The sequence below is a fragment of the Leiobunum rupestre genome, chromosome 11 (assembly GCF_980474605.1).
Source record: "Leiobunum rupestre chromosome 11, qqLeiRupe1.1.hap1, whole genome shotgun sequence".
Lineage (NCBI taxonomy): Eukaryota > Metazoa > Arthropoda > Arachnida > Opiliones > Sclerosomatidae > Leiobunum > Leiobunum rupestre.
This window is the reverse complement of record NC_143394.1, coordinates 25,677,651-25,701,409: the sequence shown is the minus strand read 5'-3', so window position 1 is coordinate 25,701,409 and position 23,759 is coordinate 25,677,651. Positions and strand designations below refer to the sequence as shown.

The 23,759-nt window shown below is 34.4% G+C and overlaps 1 protein-coding gene and 1 long non-coding RNA gene across 5 annotated transcripts in view; one reads left to right on the top strand and one right to left on the bottom strand.

Moving 5' to 3' along the window:
• Positions 1 to 23,759, bottom strand: part of LOC149922048 (elongation factor-like GTPase 1) — a 123,115-nt gene that overhangs the window by 66,869 nt on the left and 32,487 nt on the right. For all 4 annotated transcript variants that reach the window (XM_090164311.1, XM_090164314.1, XM_090164313.1 and 1 more), the window contains exons 18-20: positions 14,595 to 14,742; positions 13,283 to 13,415; positions 7,807 to 8,440 (exon numbers count right to left, since the gene is read on the bottom strand). In XM_090164311.1, coding sequence (XP_090020437.1) covers positions 7,807 to 8,440; positions 13,283 to 13,415; positions 14,595 to 14,742 — 915 coding nt within the window. The remainder of the gene's footprint in view (positions 1 to 7,806; positions 8,441 to 13,282; positions 13,416 to 14,594; positions 14,743 to 23,759) is intronic.
• Positions 19,651 to 20,038, top strand: LOC149922049 (uncharacterized). Its single transcript, XR_016477379.1, has 3 exons — positions 19,651 to 19,694; positions 19,758 to 19,874; positions 19,941 to 20,038. It is a non-coding gene; the product is annotated as an uncharacterized LOC149922049 (long non-coding RNA).

Here is a 23,759-nt window from a genome sequence, read left to right as displayed (position 1 = left end):
TATCAGTTATATTTGTAGTCTTAGCAAAACGAGTGCCACCATCTATAGATACCCAATTTATATTTGCTGCCACAGCGGTTGCTGATAAATAAAGGGCAAAACTTATGGGCAGCCTATGGCCCAAACGGATATCGCGATCGAAAGGGATTTTAATTTGCTATCTAATGAAGCATCATTTCCATTTCTCGCGTCAACGGTTTCGGAGATATATAATGAGTAAATTTGCCTGGTCGGTTGGTACCCCGATGGCGTATACCACACGATATGGTCCGCCACTACGCGCGAAGAGGCAAATGGATACAAAGATTTATCTTTCATAGAAAAACAGGCACTGAAAAATTCGGGGACGCCACAGTTTTGGGCAAATTATGACAACTATCTACTACTACTACTAAATATATTCCGTGTCTAACTAACAAAGACAATTTATTTCACGTTAATGCCCTATAGATGACGACGAATTCATACATTCTTGGTATGATCAGTTTTAAGAACTACCTTAAAATTTCTCGATCGCTATAGTAGCAGGGTAGGTAACCAACGTGATTTAAACCAATCTTGTAAACAACACAATGTTTAAAACGTTTTACACAAACTGTTTCAAACATGACTTTTTTCCAGGAAGATTTTACATATTCTTAGAAGTGTTTTTTAAGGAAATGAGGTTAATTAGATTAAAAAAAAATTCGATTTATGTATTGATATTCCGACTAGAAAGGTAAAGGACTTGACAATAAAGAGTTTTATTCCAAGGTCTGCTATGAAATTGGCTCTCGTTTAAAGCCTATATATATTGTTTTATTGAAAAGACCAAATAAAATAAGTCGAAAATAGAACGTCCATAAACAAACTTTTTGCTTTTTCCAGCGCATTTTCGTTATATATAATTTAAAAAGGAGAGTTAAATAAAAAGGTCCTTATTCAGATAATACGTCAGACTATCAAACAACAGTAGGATTTACGTTTACAAAACCAATAAATAAAACAGGGAGTTAGATACTTTTCGTGCAGCTGGAGTCGATTATAAACTTCTGGATATATTTATTGAAATTAGACGCTTCTATGATTTTTCATTAATTCAGATTATTAAATTTACGGATTTCATTTGGCTTAGCCTACGTTCTTATCCTGGTCCTTGAACTTATAAGAATTATATTTTTTTAAATTTCAGGCTTGATTAAATTGTTTAAATTGAACAAAATCTTTTTCACTGTTTTTATTGAAATCTCCTATTATGCCTATCTAACGTAACTGTCAGCTGTAACGATGTAGGGGGCTAATAAATCTAATGCTAGCCCGCCCTAAAACACTACTTCATCTAAAAATGTATTCTTCTGTTCATAAGTATAAAGAAGAGTTTAAAACGTGCTTAAAAACAATGGTTTTTAATTTTTTTTAGTTTAAATTAAAAACAGTTTAAAACAAAAAATTATGTTTTAAACAATAAAAAAGTGTTTTGTTTTAAATAAAACACACATTTTGCCAACCCTTGCTAGTAGGTTTTCAAAATGAAATACATGGACTTAACGTGATGATATTTTTCAGCATCAACATCAGCAAGTGGCCAATTTGAACGAATGCAGTAGTCAGCAGGCTTGTAACGCCATCTTTCTCCGAATGAATTACACGCACAGGCTGTGCAGCTGCGGACGAGGGAATGGCGACCCCTGCTCGGAATCCAGGGACGCTCATGACGGATTCACCATGGAACTCACCACCAGACCAATTAAAAGGGTTCGTAAGTATATACATGGAGAAATAAGGAATATTCCTTTCCAGTTGAGATTGCTGCTAGTTGCTTTAGAAAGATTTTCAAAAATGCGAGTCTATTAATCCTAACTATAGTGTTATTCTGCCACAATTACTTTAAAGCCCCTGGAGTTTAATCTTCCATTTTAATAGTGGATCACCAAATTTCGCAATTTTGAGCGTATTAGTATATGATTTTTTAATTTAGTTTCTACTGCCTTGATCTAAAAATTCATACAGGGACACATAATAACTTGAAAAATCGAACTTGGTTAAGCAATCCGCGATTGATTAAAAATTCGAACTTTGTTAAGCAATCCACGATTGATTAAAAATTCGAACTTGGTTAAGCATTCCACGATTGTTCAAAAATTCGAACTTGGTTAAGCAATCCGCGATTGATTAAAAATTCGTTATTGCTTAAAAATAGAATACTTACACATGGATTACTTTTCAATTTTAAAAAAGTATTTAATATGGCTATGTAAATTTTAAACATTCATATTAAATCGTTTTTAAATTTGAAAAGTAATCCATGTGTGAGTCTTCTATATTTAAACGAAATTTTATTCGCATTATCTTTTAAACCATTGAAAATAAGTTTTACCAATATTTTATAACATGCAATATAGATAATAAAACATTTTGTTTCAGAAAACCCCAATGACGTTGCTTAAAACATGTCAACCTCTGTCTACTTTGCGGCCATGTCGACATCCGAAGGATTGGTCATTACTCGCTTTACAAAATATTAGAACTGGAAAAGCTCAATATTTGATCACTTGCCGGTGTCCTACTTGGGCTTCTCTCGAAGGACCTGTGTCCCATGAAAACCCATCATATGCTGATATTCCAGGCATTAGAGTGTACGGTATGCTATGCTGGACTGGAAGCAGAGGGAGTAGATTTCAAACCAAGGGTAAGCTAAACTATGGACAAACGATACAATTTATTTCTGACTTTATATGGGTTAACTAGATAGCTAAAAACAATTATTATCATTAAATTATTAATAGGTGACAGTACTAAACATAGGTTTGTTTACTTTATAGATCCAGCACCACAATTTCCTTGGGACGACGTAATAGCATTTGCACGATTAGGAAAGATATAAAGCTTTTAATTAAATTTTTATGCGAACCAGAAGTATTAAATTCTGGTGGAACAGTGCGGTCATGAAAGAAAAATTAATGACTAATGTAATTAACTAAGTAGATTGCTTAAGAATGTGACTGTGGTTGTAATAAACTACTTTACCAACTTCCACTCCATGAGTAGTACAATGACGAATTAATGTATAGTAGAATATTGTAACAATAAATTATATTTATTCTAAACTGATAATATTTTATCTTACAAAATATATTTAGGGGTGGGTGAGTGCAGTGGCGTAAGTAGGCAGGTGCGACAGGTGCGGCCGCACAGGGCCCAGAAGCCAAGGGGGGGCCATAAACGAGGTTAAAAACAAATATGTTAAATTATTTTTTCGAAGCGGTAGTGGGGCCGATATTATTTGTAAATAAGTATGCCCACTCTTTTTTATTATTCTTAAAGCTTAATATGGCGAGTTACCGTTTACATTTCAATTTCTTTGTCAATTAGAAAAAAGTCAATTATTTTAAGGGGATTTTAAAAAATTTAAAATGGTAGTTTAGTTTTTTTTGGCCACCTTTCAAATTAAAAACTAAGCCGACGCTGAAAAACAACTGGACCACTTAGGGCCCTATAGTAGAGGGAAATGAAGCTAAATGTTTTGAGACAAAATTGAATATTCAGACATTGTCAAATATTTGAAAGGGAATATAACCTCAACGCGTTATTTATGGAATACCCCGTCACAATTTGAGCAAGAATTCACGAAGAAGCGCTAAAATATCTAAACTCGTACGAGGAAGCGGCTTATGTTCGAAATGTTGCTGTCCCACACCCAATACCCGAGGTTCTATTCCCTTTAAAGCGATCAATTACATATCATATATGTAATTTACGACTCGCAATCTTCATGTAACACAGCAAATTCAGCTCTGCATTAGTCATAATTAAGCCCTTGATTATTTCCTTCGATTGAATTAAACTTCTCTTGATCGTCGTATTTTTTATTGTTTTGTTGACTACCGGTACCCGGGTATCCAATTGATTTGTTAGGACAGGGCCTGGGCAGTGGTGTAGCGACGGTACAGCAGGCCCTTGAAGTTAGGGTACCCTTATCGTTGTAAATGTATCAAGGGTGAGGAGAGAGTACCCAAAAACTGTAACTAGGACCCGATTTCCGAAAATACAATTATCTTTGATCTAGTGAAATAATTGAGTATTCGTCTAGACCCCTCACGACATTCATAACTAAATGTGTGAAATTAAATTTCTACGCAGCTGATGGTCATCTTAGATTTTTCCTACGCAAAAAATTTCAAGGAATTTTAAGCAAACTAAATTAACGGAATTGACGGCGGCTATTAAAGTGGAACGCTGTCGTTTGAGTTTTAGAGGTTTCCCGAGATGCAGGTCACTCTTTCGCAGGGTTTACTAATAATAATAATTCAAAATTTAATAATGTATTTCAAATTAATTTAACTAATTAAAATAATATAAATAATTAATAATTTTTAGTTTTTGTACAGCCAAAGCTACAGATTTGATTTGAACTATATTTAGTCATGTGAGGGTGTCCTAATAATCAAGGTAGTGATCTGCTCCTCGGGTTTCTCTTTGGAAATGGTTCTGAAAAAGAACGAAAATACTCAAGAGGAGTTACTGAACATTTACCCAGATTTTTGTAAACGTCGGTGTGGCCCTTGAAAATCAATTATGAATATTATTTAAGCCTAACAACTCGCTCGCTCGGCCAATAAACTTCAAATATTTAATAAATTCAGTAAATATCCAAAAAGGGCAATGAAATTAGTAAATTGAAATATTACCCTCTATAATTTGAATTTATAGACGCCTAATGACCTCCCTTACCAAAATGGGAGTCTTACTTTAGTCGCCAATTAGTCCCAATGTAGGATCAAGGATTTTTAAGTATTATGTAAGCATTAAAAACTGAGACCAGAATTGTGGGTCCTAAATAAAATCTATTTTAGTCTCAATAAAAGAGTTTTAATATTAGTAGAAATTATGTTTAATTCAGAGAAAACGGCATGGTATTAGAAGATAAAACTTATTTTATACAAGACGTTTCGAGCCGAGGCTCTTCTTCAGTCGTTCGTTAGTTTTAATTAAAACTAAATTAAAACTAACGAACGACTGAAGAAGAGCCTCGGCTCGAAACGTCTTGTATAAAATAAGTTTTATCTTCTAATACCATGCCGTTTTCTCTGAATTAAACATAATTTCTACTAATATTCACCATGGTAAATAATAAGTTTTAATATTATATATTTAAATGAAACTCATTTTAGTCTCAGTTAGGAAGACTCATTTCTGGAGACTTGAAAGAAGTTTATTTGAGAGTTGATTATGAGTTACAATATTATATAAAAATAAGAGTTATTTAAGACTTCACTTTAGTATCATATGGGGAGACTAATTTTTGGGGACTTGAAAGAGGTTTAATTGAGAGTTGATTATGGGTTACAATATTAGATAAACATAAGAGTCATTTAAGACTTCACTTTAGTCTCATATTTGGGGACTTGAAAGAGACTTAATTGAGAGTTTACTATGTAATAGAATTTTAGATAAAAATAAGAGTCATTTAAGACTTCAATTTAGTATCATATGGGGAGACTAATTTTTGGGGACTTGAAAGAGGTTTAATTGAGAGTTGATTATGGGTTACAATATTAGATAAAAATAAGAGTCATTTAAGACTTCACTTTAGTCTCATATTTGAAAACTCATTTTTTGGGACTTGAAAGAGACTTAATTGAGAGTTTACTAAGGGTTAGAATTTTAGATAAAAATAAGAGTTATTTAAAACTTCACTTAAGTCTCATATGGGCAGAATCATTTCTGGGGACTTGAAAGATACATAATTGAGCGTTGCTTAGAGGTAACAATTTGAAGTTAAACTAAAAGTAATCGTAAATTTCATGTTAAACTTTCAACTGGATCATCTTATCTAGCTATTTTTGTAGTGTTATCTAAAATGAGTTTCGCTCACTTGTACATTTGTCCAAACAATACACCAAATATTTCATATGATCTACTGTACCATACTTTTAAATTATACTTTTAAAATTATATTGTAGTAAAGTCCAAACAACTGAACTGACTACGAGTTCAACTTTAATGGCCCCTTAAGACTAATATTAAACAGGTAATGGATTAGCAACTTGAACTTGAAGCTTGGTTACAAAATGGTCATACGGGATTGGCTGGCTATATTTGGTTAAGCTAAACTTACTTGAAACTCTCACATACTTAAAATTAAAAATTTTGTAATAAAATAACAGTTTAAAAATTTTAAGTCTATTTACTAAATAATATACTTGAAATTTTAAAAATAGGACATTTCATTTCAAGTAAAATTATTTCTAAGTACGAGTGTGTAAAACAACTGAACTGGGTCAAAAATAGCCTAGCATCTAGCGCCATCCTTGAAGTCTGGAGATTTTAAAACTTGCAATCCAGCATGGCAGGTGAACAAAGTAGTCATTTTTGATTCAGTATTTGAGTAGCCAGCTAGAGGTTCATTATAAAATTAGATACTTAGAATTTAATTTTGTTTTTTTTTTCAAAGGACGCCCGAGCGTAAAAACTACCTGCTATATAGCGATCACCATACAATAATTGGTGAAGAATTTCACTATAGATTGCAGTGAACTGCTCACATACAGTTCACCTGGATGTATATTAGTTTTACTGATATCGGCAGATTTCCAATTATTGCTACAGTTAACCCTTAACAAAATCGTGACTGTCACTTTTAAGCTTAAAAAGGTTTTATTTAAAGCTGCTACAGTTCCTAATACAGCCTCAAATCAGATTTAATTCATACTTATTCTGAGACTAATGAGAGTCTTAATTACGTTTGCAAAAATCTTGTAAAATCAAGTTTTAAATAAGTATGAAAGAATCAACACATTTAAGACTTAATTTAAGCTGCTACAGTTCCAAATACATCCTTATTTGTTACTTATTTCATAATTGTTTTGAGTTTAAATCAAGTCAAATACTTGATTTAAACTCAAAACAAGTATGAAATAAGTAATAAATAAGGATTGATGTATTTGGAACTGTGGCTTTAAGACTTGATTTAGACTCAAAACAAGTATGAAATAGGTAATAAATAAGGATGTATTTGGAACTGTGGCAGATTAAATTAAGTCTTAAATGTGTTTATTCTTGTATACTTATTTAAAACTTGATTTTACAAGATTTTTGCACCGTAATTAAGACTCATTTTCTCAGAATAAGTATAAATTAAATCTGATTTAAGGCTGTATTTGGAACTGTGGCAGCTTTAAATAAAACGTTTTTAAGTTTAAAAGTGACAGTCACGATTTTGGTAAGGGCTGGAGCTCGGTTGAAAATTACATTACAATTTAAAATGTGCATGAATTGAACCACCATTATTCTTACCGTTGAACATCACGCCCACAAACTTGTATTATAAAATTTCAGATCGTAATTATATTCCCTGCACAATTCGTTCTGTGTTTATCTTAGTAAGTTACTCAAAAAATAAGGGGCCCAAAAATTTAACTCTGCACAGGGCCAAAAAAAGAAGCTATAGTTACGGCACTGGAGGAGTGTCAAGCTTTAGATAGTTATACGAGCATGAGGACAATTAAAAATTTATAGTGAAAAGTACTTATTGCATTCTTCAACTTTATCGAATATCAACATGATATTATTGAACCCCTAATTCGATATCACTAAATTATACGCTTCTTACAACTGGAGGCTTTCTATATAGAGTGAATTGTAAATAGCAATATCGTGGGCGGTTCCCAAGATTTAACCGTAGGCGATATTGCAGAATAACTATTCCTAGGTCCAGTTATGGGTTCCTGTCACCAGCCACGAATGCTAGTAGCAGGCCTTTTTATAATATACTTTGTCTAGTACATAATAAAGATAAACACCAATTTGGATTAAAATTCAACTGACCCAATGCTTCAGAAGTAACTTGAATATCACAGCTATACATGGCTGCCATTAGCCTTTGAGGTTGGGCTTGGAAAGTTTTCCGACAAAGTTCCTTAACGGCTGACATAATCTGACCCGCAAAAGGTCCAAAAGGTGTCTCCTGTAGCTCATCGTCCTCGACTTTTTTATGTATCTGCCACTTTTCCACAATGAAGCATACACCCATCATAGGTTCTTCACAAATTGGTCCAGACAAAGTAGCTAGTTGAAAACCACTAATAAAACTACTAACAAAATCGGAGTGAGCTGAAACACTAGAAGCCTCTTCCAATGTCCACAGAGATTTTCGATATGCAGATCTGTTCAGTAGAATATTAGGTCCGCAATGTCTAGGTCCGAATGACAAAATATTGGTGAAGGCATCATGCCACTCTGTTTCCAGAGAAGAGAAAGTCTTCTGAAGTTCTGCCTTGAATTCTGTTACAGATTTTAATTCAGGTTGTGACATGATCACTTTAATCACATCAGAATTTTTTTCTAAGAGTTGAACGATGGGTTCTGGTAACGGGGTCGCTCTGATGCTAATTGTGGAACGTTTATTAGGTGTATGCAATTCAATGGCTCCTAAAGGTAGGTGTTCATTATCTTCAGACTCCTACATGAAAAGTGAAGAAAATGGTCACATTAGCGGATAACACTCAGGCTGAGATAAACTACTAATATAAAAAAGTCTGAAAAATAAAGACACTTATTTGTAAGAAACAATGCTTTACACATTTTGAACAGATTGTGGTTAAATTTTACTAAAATATAAATATAAAGAGCATATAAACAGCTCTTTTAAGCTTTGGTACTATCATTCAAGAGGAATAATTTGGAAATCTTTAGTAATTAATAGTTTAATAATAAACCTAACGATGACGCCACGTTTTCGGCTACCACTCGTAGTCGCCATGACAACGTGGGATCAGCTTATTGTGAGCGTTAACTTCGTACGCAAATTAATAACGCGTAACGAGAAAGAAAGGTAAATTTTTGGCGTTTAATTTGACAAACTGAGCATGTGGGAATTACAGGACAGGTAACATTACAACCGAGAACCGACATCTATAACTATTTTTAATTTTCATATATTATCAATAGTACTTTGATTCAAGAGCCTGGAATACCACACTTTATATTTGTAATTTCGCTTTTAACTTGTTCTTTAAATTGATTTCTTATTAGAGTGTAACTGCGTATTCAAATTAAGCAAAATTATACGTGATAAGTGGTATTACGTTTAGTTTTGTACGAAAACCGTTATTTTAATAAAGATGCTTCCCATTGGTTTGGTTTTTGATCAGGAATAGAAGACTAGACCTCGTGAGCTGTAATGTTACACTCGAAACAAGGGATAGTCTACAACGCATAATCGTTTCGAGGCACCTTAGTCACTATAAAGACGCATGGCCGTATTGTCTCTTTATAGATAATCGATTTCCGACGCGTTTATCTTAGTTTATTATAATAAATAGGCAGACATGGGCAAAATCACGAGTAAATTTGCCTTTCGTTCTTACATGCTCACGAGTAGGAGTAAAAAACGTAAAAATTCGTACTCTTCCCCCATTTTACGCACGCTGTTGACTACTCCCCCGCGAAGAGTACACTGAAGTCTGATTACCCTTTCGTCATTCGACGAGTGAGGTCTTTCGAAAGAGTACATTTGGTCAAGGTCACCGTGTTTACTCTTTTTGTTGGCAGGAAATTGGAATTTCAAGGAGTGAAATTCGAATTGCATATAGAAAAGTGTACTTTAAGGGGCAATGGTACTTCAGAAATTATTTTTTTTCAGCTATATTTTTAATGCCACTCATTTATTTTTCTATTTGTAAAATGAATTGTCAAATCTTGAATTTTCTACTTTACTGTTTGATATTAATTTTTTATAAAATGATATTTTTAAATTTTCAACTATCTTCCTCTTCCTATCCGGGGATTATGGAAATGGGGGAGGAGTTAAAAGGTTGCATTTTGGGATGAAGCTCAGGGGTGGTCAAGGGGATGACTTACTGTACACCTTTTACTCGAGCGTCATAAAAACCGTATAAATTCAGTACCTCACATTTCGTTGCCTGCCTGCGGTTTCTTCAGGATCATTTAAATGTAATATGATTAAGTATTTATTTTTTTGTTTCATTTTTAACGTTCTTGTAGAATTCCATTAGGGCTATCCCTTTTTGAGACCTTTGGTTTTAACTTATCCTTTTTCTAAATTTGTTTTTAATAAGTTTCAGATTATTTAATAGTAGCCCATACATTTCATTTCCTTTTTGAGTCCTGTCTCGCTCTCTAATAATGTATGGGTTCACTGACATTTTAGTTACAGGTCTAGAAATTGTAGTTCCCACTGATTCATGTCATTAAGCTGGCGCTTCCAGCGGTGGACAGCCTGGCGATATTGTTGTATTTCCCCCATCCCCATCGGAGAAAAAGGAGCTAACAAGAAAACTGCCAGCCAGTCATCCCCAGCAGATTGGATTCCGGAGAGACCTAGTGAACATGGTTGCCATTCAGCACACTGTAGAGCGAAGGATTTCGCACAGCGATTTCCGTCAACTTTCAAAACATGGTTTTAGCTTTCGCCTATTTTCCGGGCAGCCACAATTTACGAAAAGTTGAAGGAGATTTTGGCGTATTTCAACATTTAGCCATCGCGGGTAAAAGGATAATTTTCATATCATGGTCTGATAATATTTAACATCAAAAGATTTAAAAAAATTGGTTTTCTTAGATTTCCTGCGAGTCCGCAGATAACGCGGTGAATATTTCTAAAGCATTGCTCAGACTTTAAAGGAACGAGGTGCTGATGTATCGGAAGTTGACCTCAATTACTAAACAATTTCATCGTCCACATCGCAGTCGTCCGAGGAGTTCGAAAGCGGCTTGATGACGGTACGTTATACCCTCTGTTGAACAAGTGAAGTTTTATGATACATGTTTTTGAATGTTTTTTTAGCTTGGAACTCAATGGATCAAATGCTCATTACTGGCTGTCGCATTTCGCAGGACTCAATATCTATTTCCGATAACTCTGATATCAGTTTCGACGAGGAGTGTTTCGAGGTCAACATTCCAGCTAGTTGGATCAGAAATAAGGTGCATGGCCCATTCACTCTAATTAGTAGCGAATGGTGCCATAGACATGGTGTAACCAGTGATCGCGCCAAATTGAAGTTACAGCGGTCACCAAAGTGGTTCGAGGCTTTCCGTCAAATCTCCCCGAATGGGCAAGATTTCAAAGCCATTGGAGGTGTGAGATGGAATTCGACTTACATGGTTAAAGGGTGCCTCCTGGAGTTATTAGGCAGATTTTAAAATTTCCTAAGTTCCCTTTTATAGTCAAATGTTACTTTCAGACTAACATGGTAAAGGTGTTGGCCACCACCATCTTGTCGGCGCATTTCGAAAAAGGCGAGCTCAAATTGCCTCTACCGGAAGACAGTGACATACTCCATATTAGAGATGAGTCTTGGGACCGCTAAAGGCGGGCATACCCTACCCGACCCGACCCCGCCTCGAGGCGGTCCGGGTTTTCGATAACGAAGTTTTGGTGGGTCGGGTCGAGTCGGGTTTTATTTTATAATTTATTTCAGGCTTTTTTTAAAAGGGTCGGGTCGGGTCGGGCTTTTTATATATTAGTGATCGGGCCTTCAAGTTTCTATTTTACTCACAACCGAAAGCGAATCATTATCACGTGTTAATCATACTCTTGGCACGTTCACTAATTTTAAAACATTTCTAAAAGAGCTCCAAGCGCCATCTACTGACAAATTTGAATCTAGGAGGCCGCTCTAGAATTTAATACAAGCATATATTATAAACATAAAAGTGCATGTTTTTCGTGTCGGGCCGGGTTTCAATTTTATAGGGCCAGTTCGGGTTGGGTTTAAAATTTCCAAAATTTTCTCGGGCTGGGCAGGGTTTTCTTAGTAAATTATTTCGGCGGGCCGGGCCGGGTCAGGTCGGGTTTTCAAAATAAATAATTTTGGCGGGCCGGGTCGGTCGGGTTTCAATTTTTTTTTTTTAATCGGGTCGGGTCGGGCTTTAAAACTAGCCGGCTCGACTCATCTTTACTCCAGATGAAGGAGATTCTGAGGCTACTTAAGCCACTCAAAGAGGCCACTGATGTGTTCCAAACAAAAGGGCCAATGTCCAATGAAAGTTCAGAGGGAACTGACGGACACTAGAGGGACCTTTTCCAAGTCCTTCAGAAAGGAACTGCTTTCTCGACTGGGAACGCGCTTTCAAGCGGAAGTCGCCGATGATGATTACGTGGTCAAGGCGCTTTTGGACCCTCGAGGTACTTTTTGGATTAATGGGAAGCCAAGACGACGACGATGAAGGCGAAAGAGAGCTTCCTTCAAGCCCGGACGTGGAGAGAGGGAGATATGAAGATTTATTTCCGATAAATAAATCAGCCAACATGCGCAATTGGCGTACTGGAAAATGTTTTCCGATAAATTTCCCCTTTTCAGCGCTTTAGCTGATAGGGTTCTGTCAATACCAGCTTGCACCGCGGATGTTGAACGCCTGTTCGCTATAGCTACCATAGGTGCCAGTTCACACTACCTCGTATCGCCACTCTCTTAATGAACAGGTAGTGGAGAACATTACAGATAAAGAGTTGGGATACTTTCATGTGTAATGTCAACTTTTTAGGTGGAAAGTTATCATTACGATAATTCAAATACAACTTCTAGGTTTTGTTTCGCCATTCCCAAAAAATAAAACGACCCGGTTAAGGGCAACTTCCAGTTTGAAAAAATTTTCACCGTTTTATGTATTGTTTCGCTTAAAGCAACTCATTGGTTTTAGCCATTAGAGGTTTATTCGAACCCCAGTTATTGGAAAAATAAAGTTTCTAGTGATAACTAAAACTTATGCGGTAGCTATTTATATTAGTTCGATAATAGATTTTCATAAGCATACCTAGGCTTTTCCACGTTCTTCCACACAGCTCTGTTTAAGTTATTTTCAGATACAATAGGATTTAAACTTGGGTACAAATAGAAAAATTAACGAGTGGGATTGAAAATATGGTTGAAGGAAGTAAATACTGACGTACCATTGCAGCTTAAAGTACACTTATTTATATACAATTCAAATTTCCGCCTTAAATTTAATTTCCCGCCAGCAAAGAGAGTAAAAACGGTGACTTTGACGAAAAGTACTCTTTCGAAAGATCTCATTCGGCGAGGGACGATAAAACCGGAAAAGTGAAAAATGTACTCTTAAGAGCGGAGCGTTCTTTGAAAGAGTATAGTTTTGCCCATGACTGTAAATAGGTGATCAGACTAAATTAAATTATATTATATTAGAGTGTTGGCTCAAACGACGTTTTTGACCATGAAACAACCTTTGTCTACACCACTGAATTCCTATTTGAGTTTATTAAACAAATTTAAAATCATTAATTTAAAATATAATTGCATCTTCCTTCTACTCAACATACCTTTGCTTGTGACTTTGCGATAACATTCCTGTCATCAATAACTTCATTAACCATATCTAGCTTCGGAGGTTTTATTATGGTTTCTCGAAAGGGAACAATGGGTGGAGATACATTGATACTTATTTTGGCATACCTGTAAAAATTAAAATTTATAAATAAAAAATACTTATTATACTTAAAATAAATACTGGATAAACCATAATACAGGAAAATTGTACAATTACAAACTTTACAACCTTTCCCTTACCCCCATGGATCAAACTTTGTTGCTACAGGGTAATTTTAATAATAATCAGCTAGGCTAATACCCAATGCACGACCTTAGGACCAAGTCATCTAGTGACTTTTAATGCCAAACACAGCACCCCACACAAGGAGAACGCAACCCGTCAAAAGTCGTGGATTTTCTTTTATAAACAGTTTTCATTGGCTAGACGGTTTAGCGCCTGCAGCCGTCGGAAGGGGAAAATACGGGAATTGTCTTCCCCCCCCCCCGCCCGGAAAACGTTCAGCGTAAACGCTCGTCCAATGAAATTCGTACACAACCCTGCGTTAGCGTGTTTAAAGTCTAGCTGCGTTCTCCTTGTGTTTGTTGCTCCTAGCTTAAACATGGTTACAGAGCGTCTCTGACAAATGGGCACAGCTTGTCAACCCTACCTCGACTGATTTGGTTCAAATTAGGTTTAAAGGGTAATCAATGTTGTAGAAACTGAATTATCGAATATCTTTGAAATCGGACTAATGATTTAGGAGTTACTGAACATCGCCATTTTCTAAAATTGCTCTGACCCCTAAAATTTACCATGGCGTAACTTGCTCAAGTATGGTCTGAATTTTACAATTTAACAATCATTTTATAGAACAAGGGATAGAATCTATATTCTGGTGCACAACTTTAAATTTTTATTTTTGAAACGGTAATTATGGCGATATAGTATTTTGACCTTTTGACTTAACAAGTTTTTTGAAATTAAAATTAATTTTTTTTCGAATTATCCGTGTCTTCTTTACCCTAAAATAATGAAATCCAAAAGTATTATTTATAGATCTTGAGATATGAATAAAAATGCACAGCCCCTAAAACTCGAATTTCTCCGATTAACCCATTAGAGCAAGTTATGGCATGGTAAATTTTATGGGTCAGAGAAATTTTAGAAGGTAAAATAATTACGATAGTTTAATACTTATGATTATTATGTTACTTAGGTTAGGATGCATAGTGCACACTGAAAGTTGTTAATACCTCAATCTAAATTACATGCCAATGTTTAATGTAAGGCACTTAGATTATACTTTAATACTTGATAAATACCTTTCTCTTAAATCATCCAAGCACCTTTCTAAATGAAGAGCACCAGCAGTAACTAAAACATGTTCACCAGTTTCCTGAACCATTACTTGAACGCATGGATCTGCTTGGTTTAATAGTTTCATACCAACCACCAATGCCGGCATTTCACCTACATAAAATATAAAAAGCCTGGTGTTAATTGTATGAAAGTGCTCACTGTAGCTCTAAAAAATATACCCCAAATGTAAAATTAAGCTTTCACTAGAAAAGGCGCATCAAATAATAGTGACGAAAAATAGATTTGGTAAAAAGATTTTAAAATTCAAACATGATAAATTATGCAGAGAACACACCAAAACTTCCAGAAAAGCGAATGAAAAAAACAATATAAAACATTTAACTAAAGCTTAAAGGACAACGAAAGTGGCCATGCAGGTGGGAGTGATTGATTTTGAAACTATGTTTTCTTCTACAAGTCGTAAGTTAGTTTTCCAAGGAGGATTTTAAATTGCCGGAAAACATTATTCTCCTTGGTGTAACCACATGGTGCAATTTCACTTTCATTCGATTGTCTTAGCTCACCTGCGAACAAACCAAGGATTTTAGGCTTAGCTTAATTTATTTATTATGGATATTTTCTGCAAAGGCAAAGGCAACTGTTTACCAAGCCATGGTCGGTCAGTTTGTATATGTCGCGAAAATAAAAAATGAGGATTAATATGTTGTTACGGTCGTGGGCGAGTCATGTAGGTTGCATGATTCTGATGATGAACCAGCAACAAAAAAATTTTAAATTTAATAATTTTAAAATATACAAAAAATGAGGTAATTATCTAGGATTAATATTAATTACAATTTTAGTATAATGGTACTCATGTAAGCTTTTATTCCCAGTTGTCCATCTGTGACCACTTCAATAATCGTAGTATGTGGTTTCAACTGCTGAATCAAGTTCTTGACGCATAATAGTTACAAATAAAGTTTTTACGGCCAGTTTCTGGACAGTCTGCTAATTCGATGGCAATTATTTTCTGTGTTTTCAGATCTATAGCTGTGCAAGTAAAATGGAAGCTGTATATCCCAGACTGTCACACCACTAATCAACTAGCAGGACCACTAGTTCCATCACCCTTGTAAGCATTAATACCTGAAATATTAATCTTTAGTCAACCTCCCCTAAAAAAGTTAAAATACTTGTTCAGAATCCCACGTTTGGAGGACTACAGGGTACCAATTATTAACATGGTATTTAAACAGTGCGGTGTGGCTCACAGAATAAATCTTCAGCTAATTGAAAAATTACTCAAGCTACCAAAATAAGCCAAGTTGAAAAAAGTAATCAAACCAACCAATAGACTGGCTGTCTCACCATACTAAATGAGGTACCAGAATATTATACATTCGCTGATAGATGCAGATTAAAATCCTCGTGAACTGATCACCAGCTATCAGAATAGAACTTTCTTTTGTTGCATTTCCAGGTTATATAATAGACGTAATAAGATGAATATGTAAGAGTGCGCCCGTAGTTATCTATTTGCGCTTGAAACCGTGGTAACAATTTTTTTTTTTACAAAAACACAATTCCCCTACCAACTTATTTCATTCAGGAACATGACATTCATCAATCCACAGAGGACTATTAATAACTTATTTGGGTTTACTTACACTACATCATGTTCCCCTAGAAATAGCAATACACAGAAATCATAAAGTGAAATATAAATAGTTTTTCCATATCTATTTTTAAATGGATTCAAAGCTTTCATTGAGAAATTTCGATGTCTCAAGTGTGTTTATAATTGGTGATGTGCTAAACAAATATTATATTTAAATATATAATTCATAATGCCACATATCTTGAGTTTTTTGGCGGAGAATGTAGCACTTGACGCGTAGATTACGAAGTAATTTTTTTGGCCCGCATATGATAATTATTTTAATTCACTCAATTTGAAAAAAATAGGGTACACAGACACACACATTTTTTATATTTTTTTATTTTAATTCCTTGCATGATAAGAAATTGAATGCCGCAATTTTTTTGGCGGAAATATGTATTTACGGCGATATTTAACATTTAAAATGTACAAAAAGCAAGGGTATTTTACTATAAATCAGAAATATTAAAGATTTTTTAATGAAGGAACGTATTAATATGAAAAATGTGCGAAAACGCCGTCTAAAACCAAGTGGATGTAAAATGTAATAAATGGAACTGCCTCAGAACACACGACGACGAATATCAAGCGTTCCCCTTATTGGCGCCTGACGGCGCCGCGCACTCCCTTCGCTCGAGCGCTGAGGGCTCGCGGCGCCACCCCAACCCCATTCTAAAACGCGACCTAGAGGACAGTACCTAGCCAAATGAGCGGTGAAAACTGTGAAATCGTACCAAGTGAAAGCGTAACGTTGTGGAATTGTAACCTAGCATAGATGAATAGCCCTGGAGTGGTATTGATAGTTCTGATTGGGCTAAGCACTGCCGTTCCTCTTCAGAAATCGCGTAAAGGGGGATGTAGAAACTGGGGGTATGTCGAGGTACACTTGTTGCCTATTCCTCCATGGTTTGATACATTCCAACACAGACAGCGCAATCATGGCGCGATCTACCGGTTAGGGTTTGAATTCTTTAAAAAGTCTACCTCGACTTTCCCCCCTTTTTTTCCCCGCCTCGAACTGGCACTACGCTGTCGGATTTAGCTTCTTCTTTCCTTTCCCCTCCTCTACTATTCCTCCATGAACCTAGTAAAATCGTAACTGGACGAAATAGGTTAGGTTAGTTTGTGCGCGGAAGTTAGTCGTCGGGTGTTCTACGTTATCTAAACATTCGAAATCCGGAATTTTTAGTAAAAATCCATTGAAAAATCTAAATTTTTATAGTTAAATATCTCCGCGAACAGAAATTTGCGCTGCATAATTCTTGCACCAAAATATTCCTCATCGCCCAAGGTATCAAATAAATATAACATTTGGTCGAAAATCTCGGGTGTCTGTGTACCCTACTCAGTAGCGGCGCTAAGGTTTTTTCACAGGTGGGCTAATTATTTTGTGGCCCCTAAGATTTTTGTGACCCCTACAGCGTTGCCAGGTCCCAAAACTGAAATTATAGTATCGAAGCCCAAAAATTATAGTACACAAGTACGGCCAGCTTTGATTACTCGCTATACCATGGTAGCACTTTATCATAGTTGGCCGTTACTAACATATTTCGTTTTCGTTAGGCTACAACACGCTTGATTAGTCAAGTCAGCCGTATTTTCGAGAACAAACCAAACACTCCGAGTATAATATTTCAATTCTTAGCCTACTTAAGAAACTGGAAACGCCGTTCTTATGTAAACAAAAAGGAACTTTCTAATATTTCTTAAATTATCGCACAAATATCGGAAATATAGTAAAACTATAATACAATTATCGCAAAAAGCGTACTATATAGTACGCGATTGAAATTGTAGTACGGAAAAATTCGAAAGGTATAATTATCGAAATGTATTATAATTATAGTACGGTTGGCAACGCTGGGCCCCTAAGAATTTTGTGGCCCTTAGTGGGAACCAAAGACTATATATACGCTTCGCGAAGCGTATATATAGTCTTTGGTGGGAACCTTGGATTGACCATATTTCGCAAAAGTGGTGAAATCGAAAAAACCAAAAATTTTCTAGGAAGCGAGAAGAGCAAGGTCGTTTTATTGTTGCGGCTCTCGTCGCGTTTTTTGGACCCCCTACTGACCTTTTATCTGACCTGGAGGGGACACGTGCATGCCTGGGATATTTCCGTAAATTCCCATAAGCCCCTTTCTTTTCAACTTTCTCTCAATTTCCGCTACCTTCCTCCCGAATCTATATGTTTATGGTCTACTACCTTTTTGAGTAAATAAATTGATTTTGAAAGATTTTTTCCAGAAAAACGTTTCTTCGCAATAAAACAAATTTCTAGAGATAATGAAAATTCATAAATTAAAATATGAGGCTTCTTAATTATGAATATGTGGCCCTTTTAATATAAATATGTGGATCCTCTCAGAAATGCTAAAGCAGAGATAATAAATACGCTTACGCTTTAGGAGATGTGAAACTCGTTTCCAAAACCCGAACATCCTAAAAAGGGGGAAAGCAGCAACTGACTGCAGCGCCACTTTTTTTGACGGCAAGGGAGAAAGCGAGTAGGCGGCGAAGTAAAAGCGTAAAACCTCGTGGTCACTTATTTTTCTTCTTAGTTTTCTCGAAATCCTGTTATAAATTTAAATTAAATGTAGCTCCAATAATTCAATTATTTACAAAGAACACTAGTAAGTAATAATTTTAAATACCTTTACCTTTTTAACTAATTACATAATATCAACAAAGGCGAAAGTGAAACAATTGGAAAACAACCCTTGAATATATCAGATTTAGGTAGTTTTTTATTTGTTTTTCAAAATGTTCTGTACGGTTTGTAATTATTAATTTAAATTGTTAGGTCACTTTGAAAGTGAAAAAAATGTTATTGATTCAAAGAAAAACAGATCACCGAGAACTCTTTTCAATGTCAGATCCAAGTCTAATGGTATGTTTCATTTATAATTTATTGTTTTTGTTAAGGTTAAAATTAAAACTATGTAAATTTCCGTACGTTATATCACTGTTTAAATAATTATTCACAATAGATATATTAAGTTATTATATCTTCTAATTAGAGAATATTTTTATATAAACAATTAGCTTTCAACTTTTCTTAATATGTACCAACTTGTATTTTTAATTTACTTAATTGGCTGCTAAGATATAATTTAATTAAAAATTGAAGCTCAAAAGTTATAAATCGCTTTGGTTTAATAAATTCAGTTGGTACGATTTTATTCGATACTGCATGAAGCTAAAGGAAATATCGGATTTTTCTTGTTCTAAATGTTCACCTTAAATTATGTTAATAGTTTTTCTCAATTTATTCCACCAGTTCCAAGAAAGGTATTGTCACCATATGAAAATGTTTCATTTTCAAACTCTGATTCTGGTAGGTTTCATCTTTTAACGTGTGGTGTATTTTTCAATTTCTGAAATTTTGTTTCAGGTATATTTTTGGGCGAAACCTATATTGATTCACCTAGGTCCACTAAAAGAAAAGATGATAATTTTGGTACAGAATGTTTTCTCATATTATTAAAGTTTTTATTTTACCTTTTTTAACTATTAGATAAAGTTGCAGGTTTATCAAACGCTCGTAGAATAAAACCGAACCTTAAGAGGAGACTTCTTTTTCCCGAAATTTCAGAGACTCCCATCAAAAAATGTACACAAAAGAAATTGCAAGACAGCGGTATGTTTAAAAAAATTTTAAAAGAAAGGTTTTCGCTTATTTTAAATATAAATGTATTTGCATTAGGTACAACTACAAACATTGAAATTAAACGTGCAAGGAAATCATTGGATACTACTGACATACCACTAAGGGTTAGTGAGATATTTCATGGTATGTATTGGGAAATAGTAATAAATTAAATTTATGATTCAGTCGAGTCACAAGCTGGGTGTGATCAGCACCAGGTGTCACCCCTAGAGAGAGTTCCTAGCCTTGGCGAAGGACTTGGGTACCTGTCTGTTCCAGTCCTATATATATGGCGAGTACGAGTAAGTACTCGAACTTGCAATTTTAGTATCTGCACACCACTATATGTTCACATACAATTAAGGAGGGGAATGTGTTCACAGGCTACGCCACTGGTGTGAATTAGTAATTTAAACTTAAATTTAAATTATTTTCACATTTAATTCGTACTTCTAATTTAGTTTTCTCTAAATTGGTATTACATTATAAGTATATTTGGTGATATAAATTAATTACTTTTTAACAATTTAAGGTCAACAACTCTTGTGGTGTAGCCAGAAACCCTCAAAGGAAATTTCACACTTTGGAAAATACCTAAGAGGGTCAAAGCTATGTCAAAAAAATTCCTTATTTTAAAAATAAAATGTATTTTAGGTGCAGCTACAAACGTTGAAGTAAATGAATCCGATTCCATTGTCGCTGACACATAGCTCATTGAAGAATCTTGTTGCAAAAAACAAGAAAGGAAATTTCAAATAAAGCAGGATAAATTAATGAAAATCATTAACAGTCAAAGGCTAAAACTGTATCGTCGGGAAAAGCATATTCAGAATTTAAAAAGAAAACTGGATGCAGTAAAGAATGTAAAACAGCACGATTCTGGTGAAAAATTGGAAAAATTAAATTCTCTTGCAAAGGCCCTTGTGGAGTCAGATTTAAAACTTCAAAATAGGAAAAAAAGAGGACGCCGTTATTCCACGACAATCAAAACTATAGCACTATCGCTATATTATCATAGCCCTCAAGCTTATAGACAAGTTTCGACAATGTTTTGCCTACCAACTAAAAGATCATTACAAGCTTGGTTAGCTCAAAATGAAATTCGGCCTGGATTTGATGAGAAAGTGTTCAACTTGCTAAAAATGAAATTCGAAAACAAAAGCTCAGATGAAAAGCTGTGTGTACTACCTCTTGATGAAATCAGCCTGACAGAAACATTGACGTATGACCAACCAAACGACGAAATAGAAGGTTTTGAAAATTTTGGCACTCTGGGAAAAACAAGAAGAGTAGCAAATCAAGCGCTTGTTTTTATGGTAAAAGGTTTAAAATTTAGTTGGAAACAACCCCTTGGCTATTTTTTTGCACGTGACTCTTGCCCAGCTGAGCAGCAAAAAGAACTTTTGTATGAGTGCGTCCAAAAACTGAATGACATTGGTCTAAAAGTAAAGGTCGTAGTCTGCGATCAGGGAACCAACAACAGAAAAATGTTCAAGCTAATGGGGATACGGGAAGAGATGCCGTATTTTTTGTCACCAACAAAAGAAAAAATATTTGCAATGTTTGACCCTCCTCATCTTCTCAAAAGTGTCAGGAATAATTTGAGCAAGTATGTCATTTTAACCAATGGGGGTCCAGTAAAATGGGAACATTTGTTAAAGCTCTACAACTTAGAGACAGCTCAAGGAAAATTTAAACTTGCTCCTAAATTGACAAAGAAACATTTGCATTTAACGAACTTTTCCAAAATGAGGGTGCCATTGGCTTCACAGTTGCTCAGTAGAACCGTTGCCAGTGCGATGTATACATATACATCACAGAATCACTTGAAATTCGATGCTGTATTCACAGCAGAGTTTATCGAGAGAATGAATGATTTGTTCGACCTATTTAATTGCAGAACTGCCAATTTTAATGCTTCCCTTTTAAAAAATACTCCGTGTAAAGGCCCAATGACCAATAAATCTCCTCATTTGGAAACCTTGGACGATGCTTTGATCTGGTTGAATTCATGGAACTTTAAAGGCTGTCGATACAAAACCCTTCCTTGCGTGGAGGGGTGGAAGTTATCAATTCAGTCATTAAAAGCCCTCTGGGAAGATTTAAAGACCAATTATGGATTTAAATTCCTCCTTACAGGAAAAATGAACCAAGATTTTCTTGAGAACTTTTTTGGGGTAATTCGACAAAAAGGTGGGAACAGAGATCACCCGTCACCACAATTCTTCAGAAAGGCATATGGAAGTGCAAGCCTAAATCACTTACTAAAACCAACTGCAAAGTCCAATTGCATAGCAGATTTGGATAAAATAATACTAGATATTGATTCAACAAAAGCTAACAAAAATGTTCGAGTAACGGATCTCTCACTCAGTGAATCAGTACTAATAGAGTACGAAGATGCAGAAACAGCTTTTCAAAAAGAATTTGAAATAACTGGATGTAATAATGATGACAACAATTCAGTTTGCTATATTGCAGGTTACATATTAAAAAAATGTTTTGAAAACCAAAACCATTTGGAATGCAATTCGTGCAAAAAACAACTACTGCGCTTGAACTCAAATTACTCGCACGAAGATACTTTCATTTCATTCAAAACCTACAGTAGTACAACTGTGGATCAAATCACCAGACCAAGTATTCCATTTCTGGATTTTATTGAAGACCTTAATGAAAAATTTGATTCGTTATTTCCCAAAATTTTCCATATGAAAAACATTAGGGAACGCGTTATTCGGAACTTTAATATTGATATAGCTAAACTAAATTGGTTTCACCCACAAGAAGAAAAGTGTTCGTTGCTTATGGACTACATAATCAAATACTATGTTAGGTTTAGTATATTTGCGGCACTAAAAAAAATTAATGACAACATTAGCACTAACAAGAAAGAAGAACGAATTGATCGAAAAGCTATTAAAGTTGGTCACAGTGCAAAATAAAAAACAATAAAAATAGGTGTTAAACTTAAAAGATAATATGAAAAAAAATTAAAATCCTATCCCACATTTAAATGTTTTAAAGTAAAACATGATTTTAATATTTTTTTGTTAAATGTTTTAATGCATAAATATGATAAAGATGATAGTGAGATTAAAATCTGTTCCTATTTTAAATAACATTAGTGTTAAAAATTAAATCCTATCCCACAATTAAATGTTTTAAGTAAAATATGATTTTAATATTTTTTTGTTAAATGTTTTAATGCATAAAGATGATAGTGAGATTAAAATCTGTTCCTATTTTAAATAACATTAGTATTAAAGAAAGCAAAAGATTTGTAATACTGAGTGAAATTCGCTCATTTTCAACTTTTCATTTTGGGAAAAAATCCTTTTTATTTGCATATTTGTTTTCGTAGTTAAATGTTCCTGATCAAAATTATAGCAATTTGTGATTAATTAAATAATTAATACCCAATAGTCCTTGTTCCTATTTTGATGATATTAAAATGAATAAAAAATAAAAAATTTAAATACTGAGTGAATTTGTTATTTTCACATTTCCTATTTGCATATTTTAATAATTAAAGTTAGTCAAAAATCATAACACCTCAAGATTAAATTAAAAGCTATAATAGTCATTAGATTTTATTTAAATTATAATATTTTATTTTATATAATATTTATATTATATTACAAACAATATATACAGTTAATATAATATAATTATAAAATAGTTTATATAATTAATATGAAATAATTCAATATAAATAATATAATATTTGTATTGTAATTTTTATAATAGTATAAAAATTTCATTATTCATATTTAGCCTATGGTCTATTCCAACAGTTCTGCATGGTTTGTGTATTTTTCAGTTATTTAGTCTGTGGAATACTGAAGCTTACACCCTGGCCGCCACGAGCGCTAG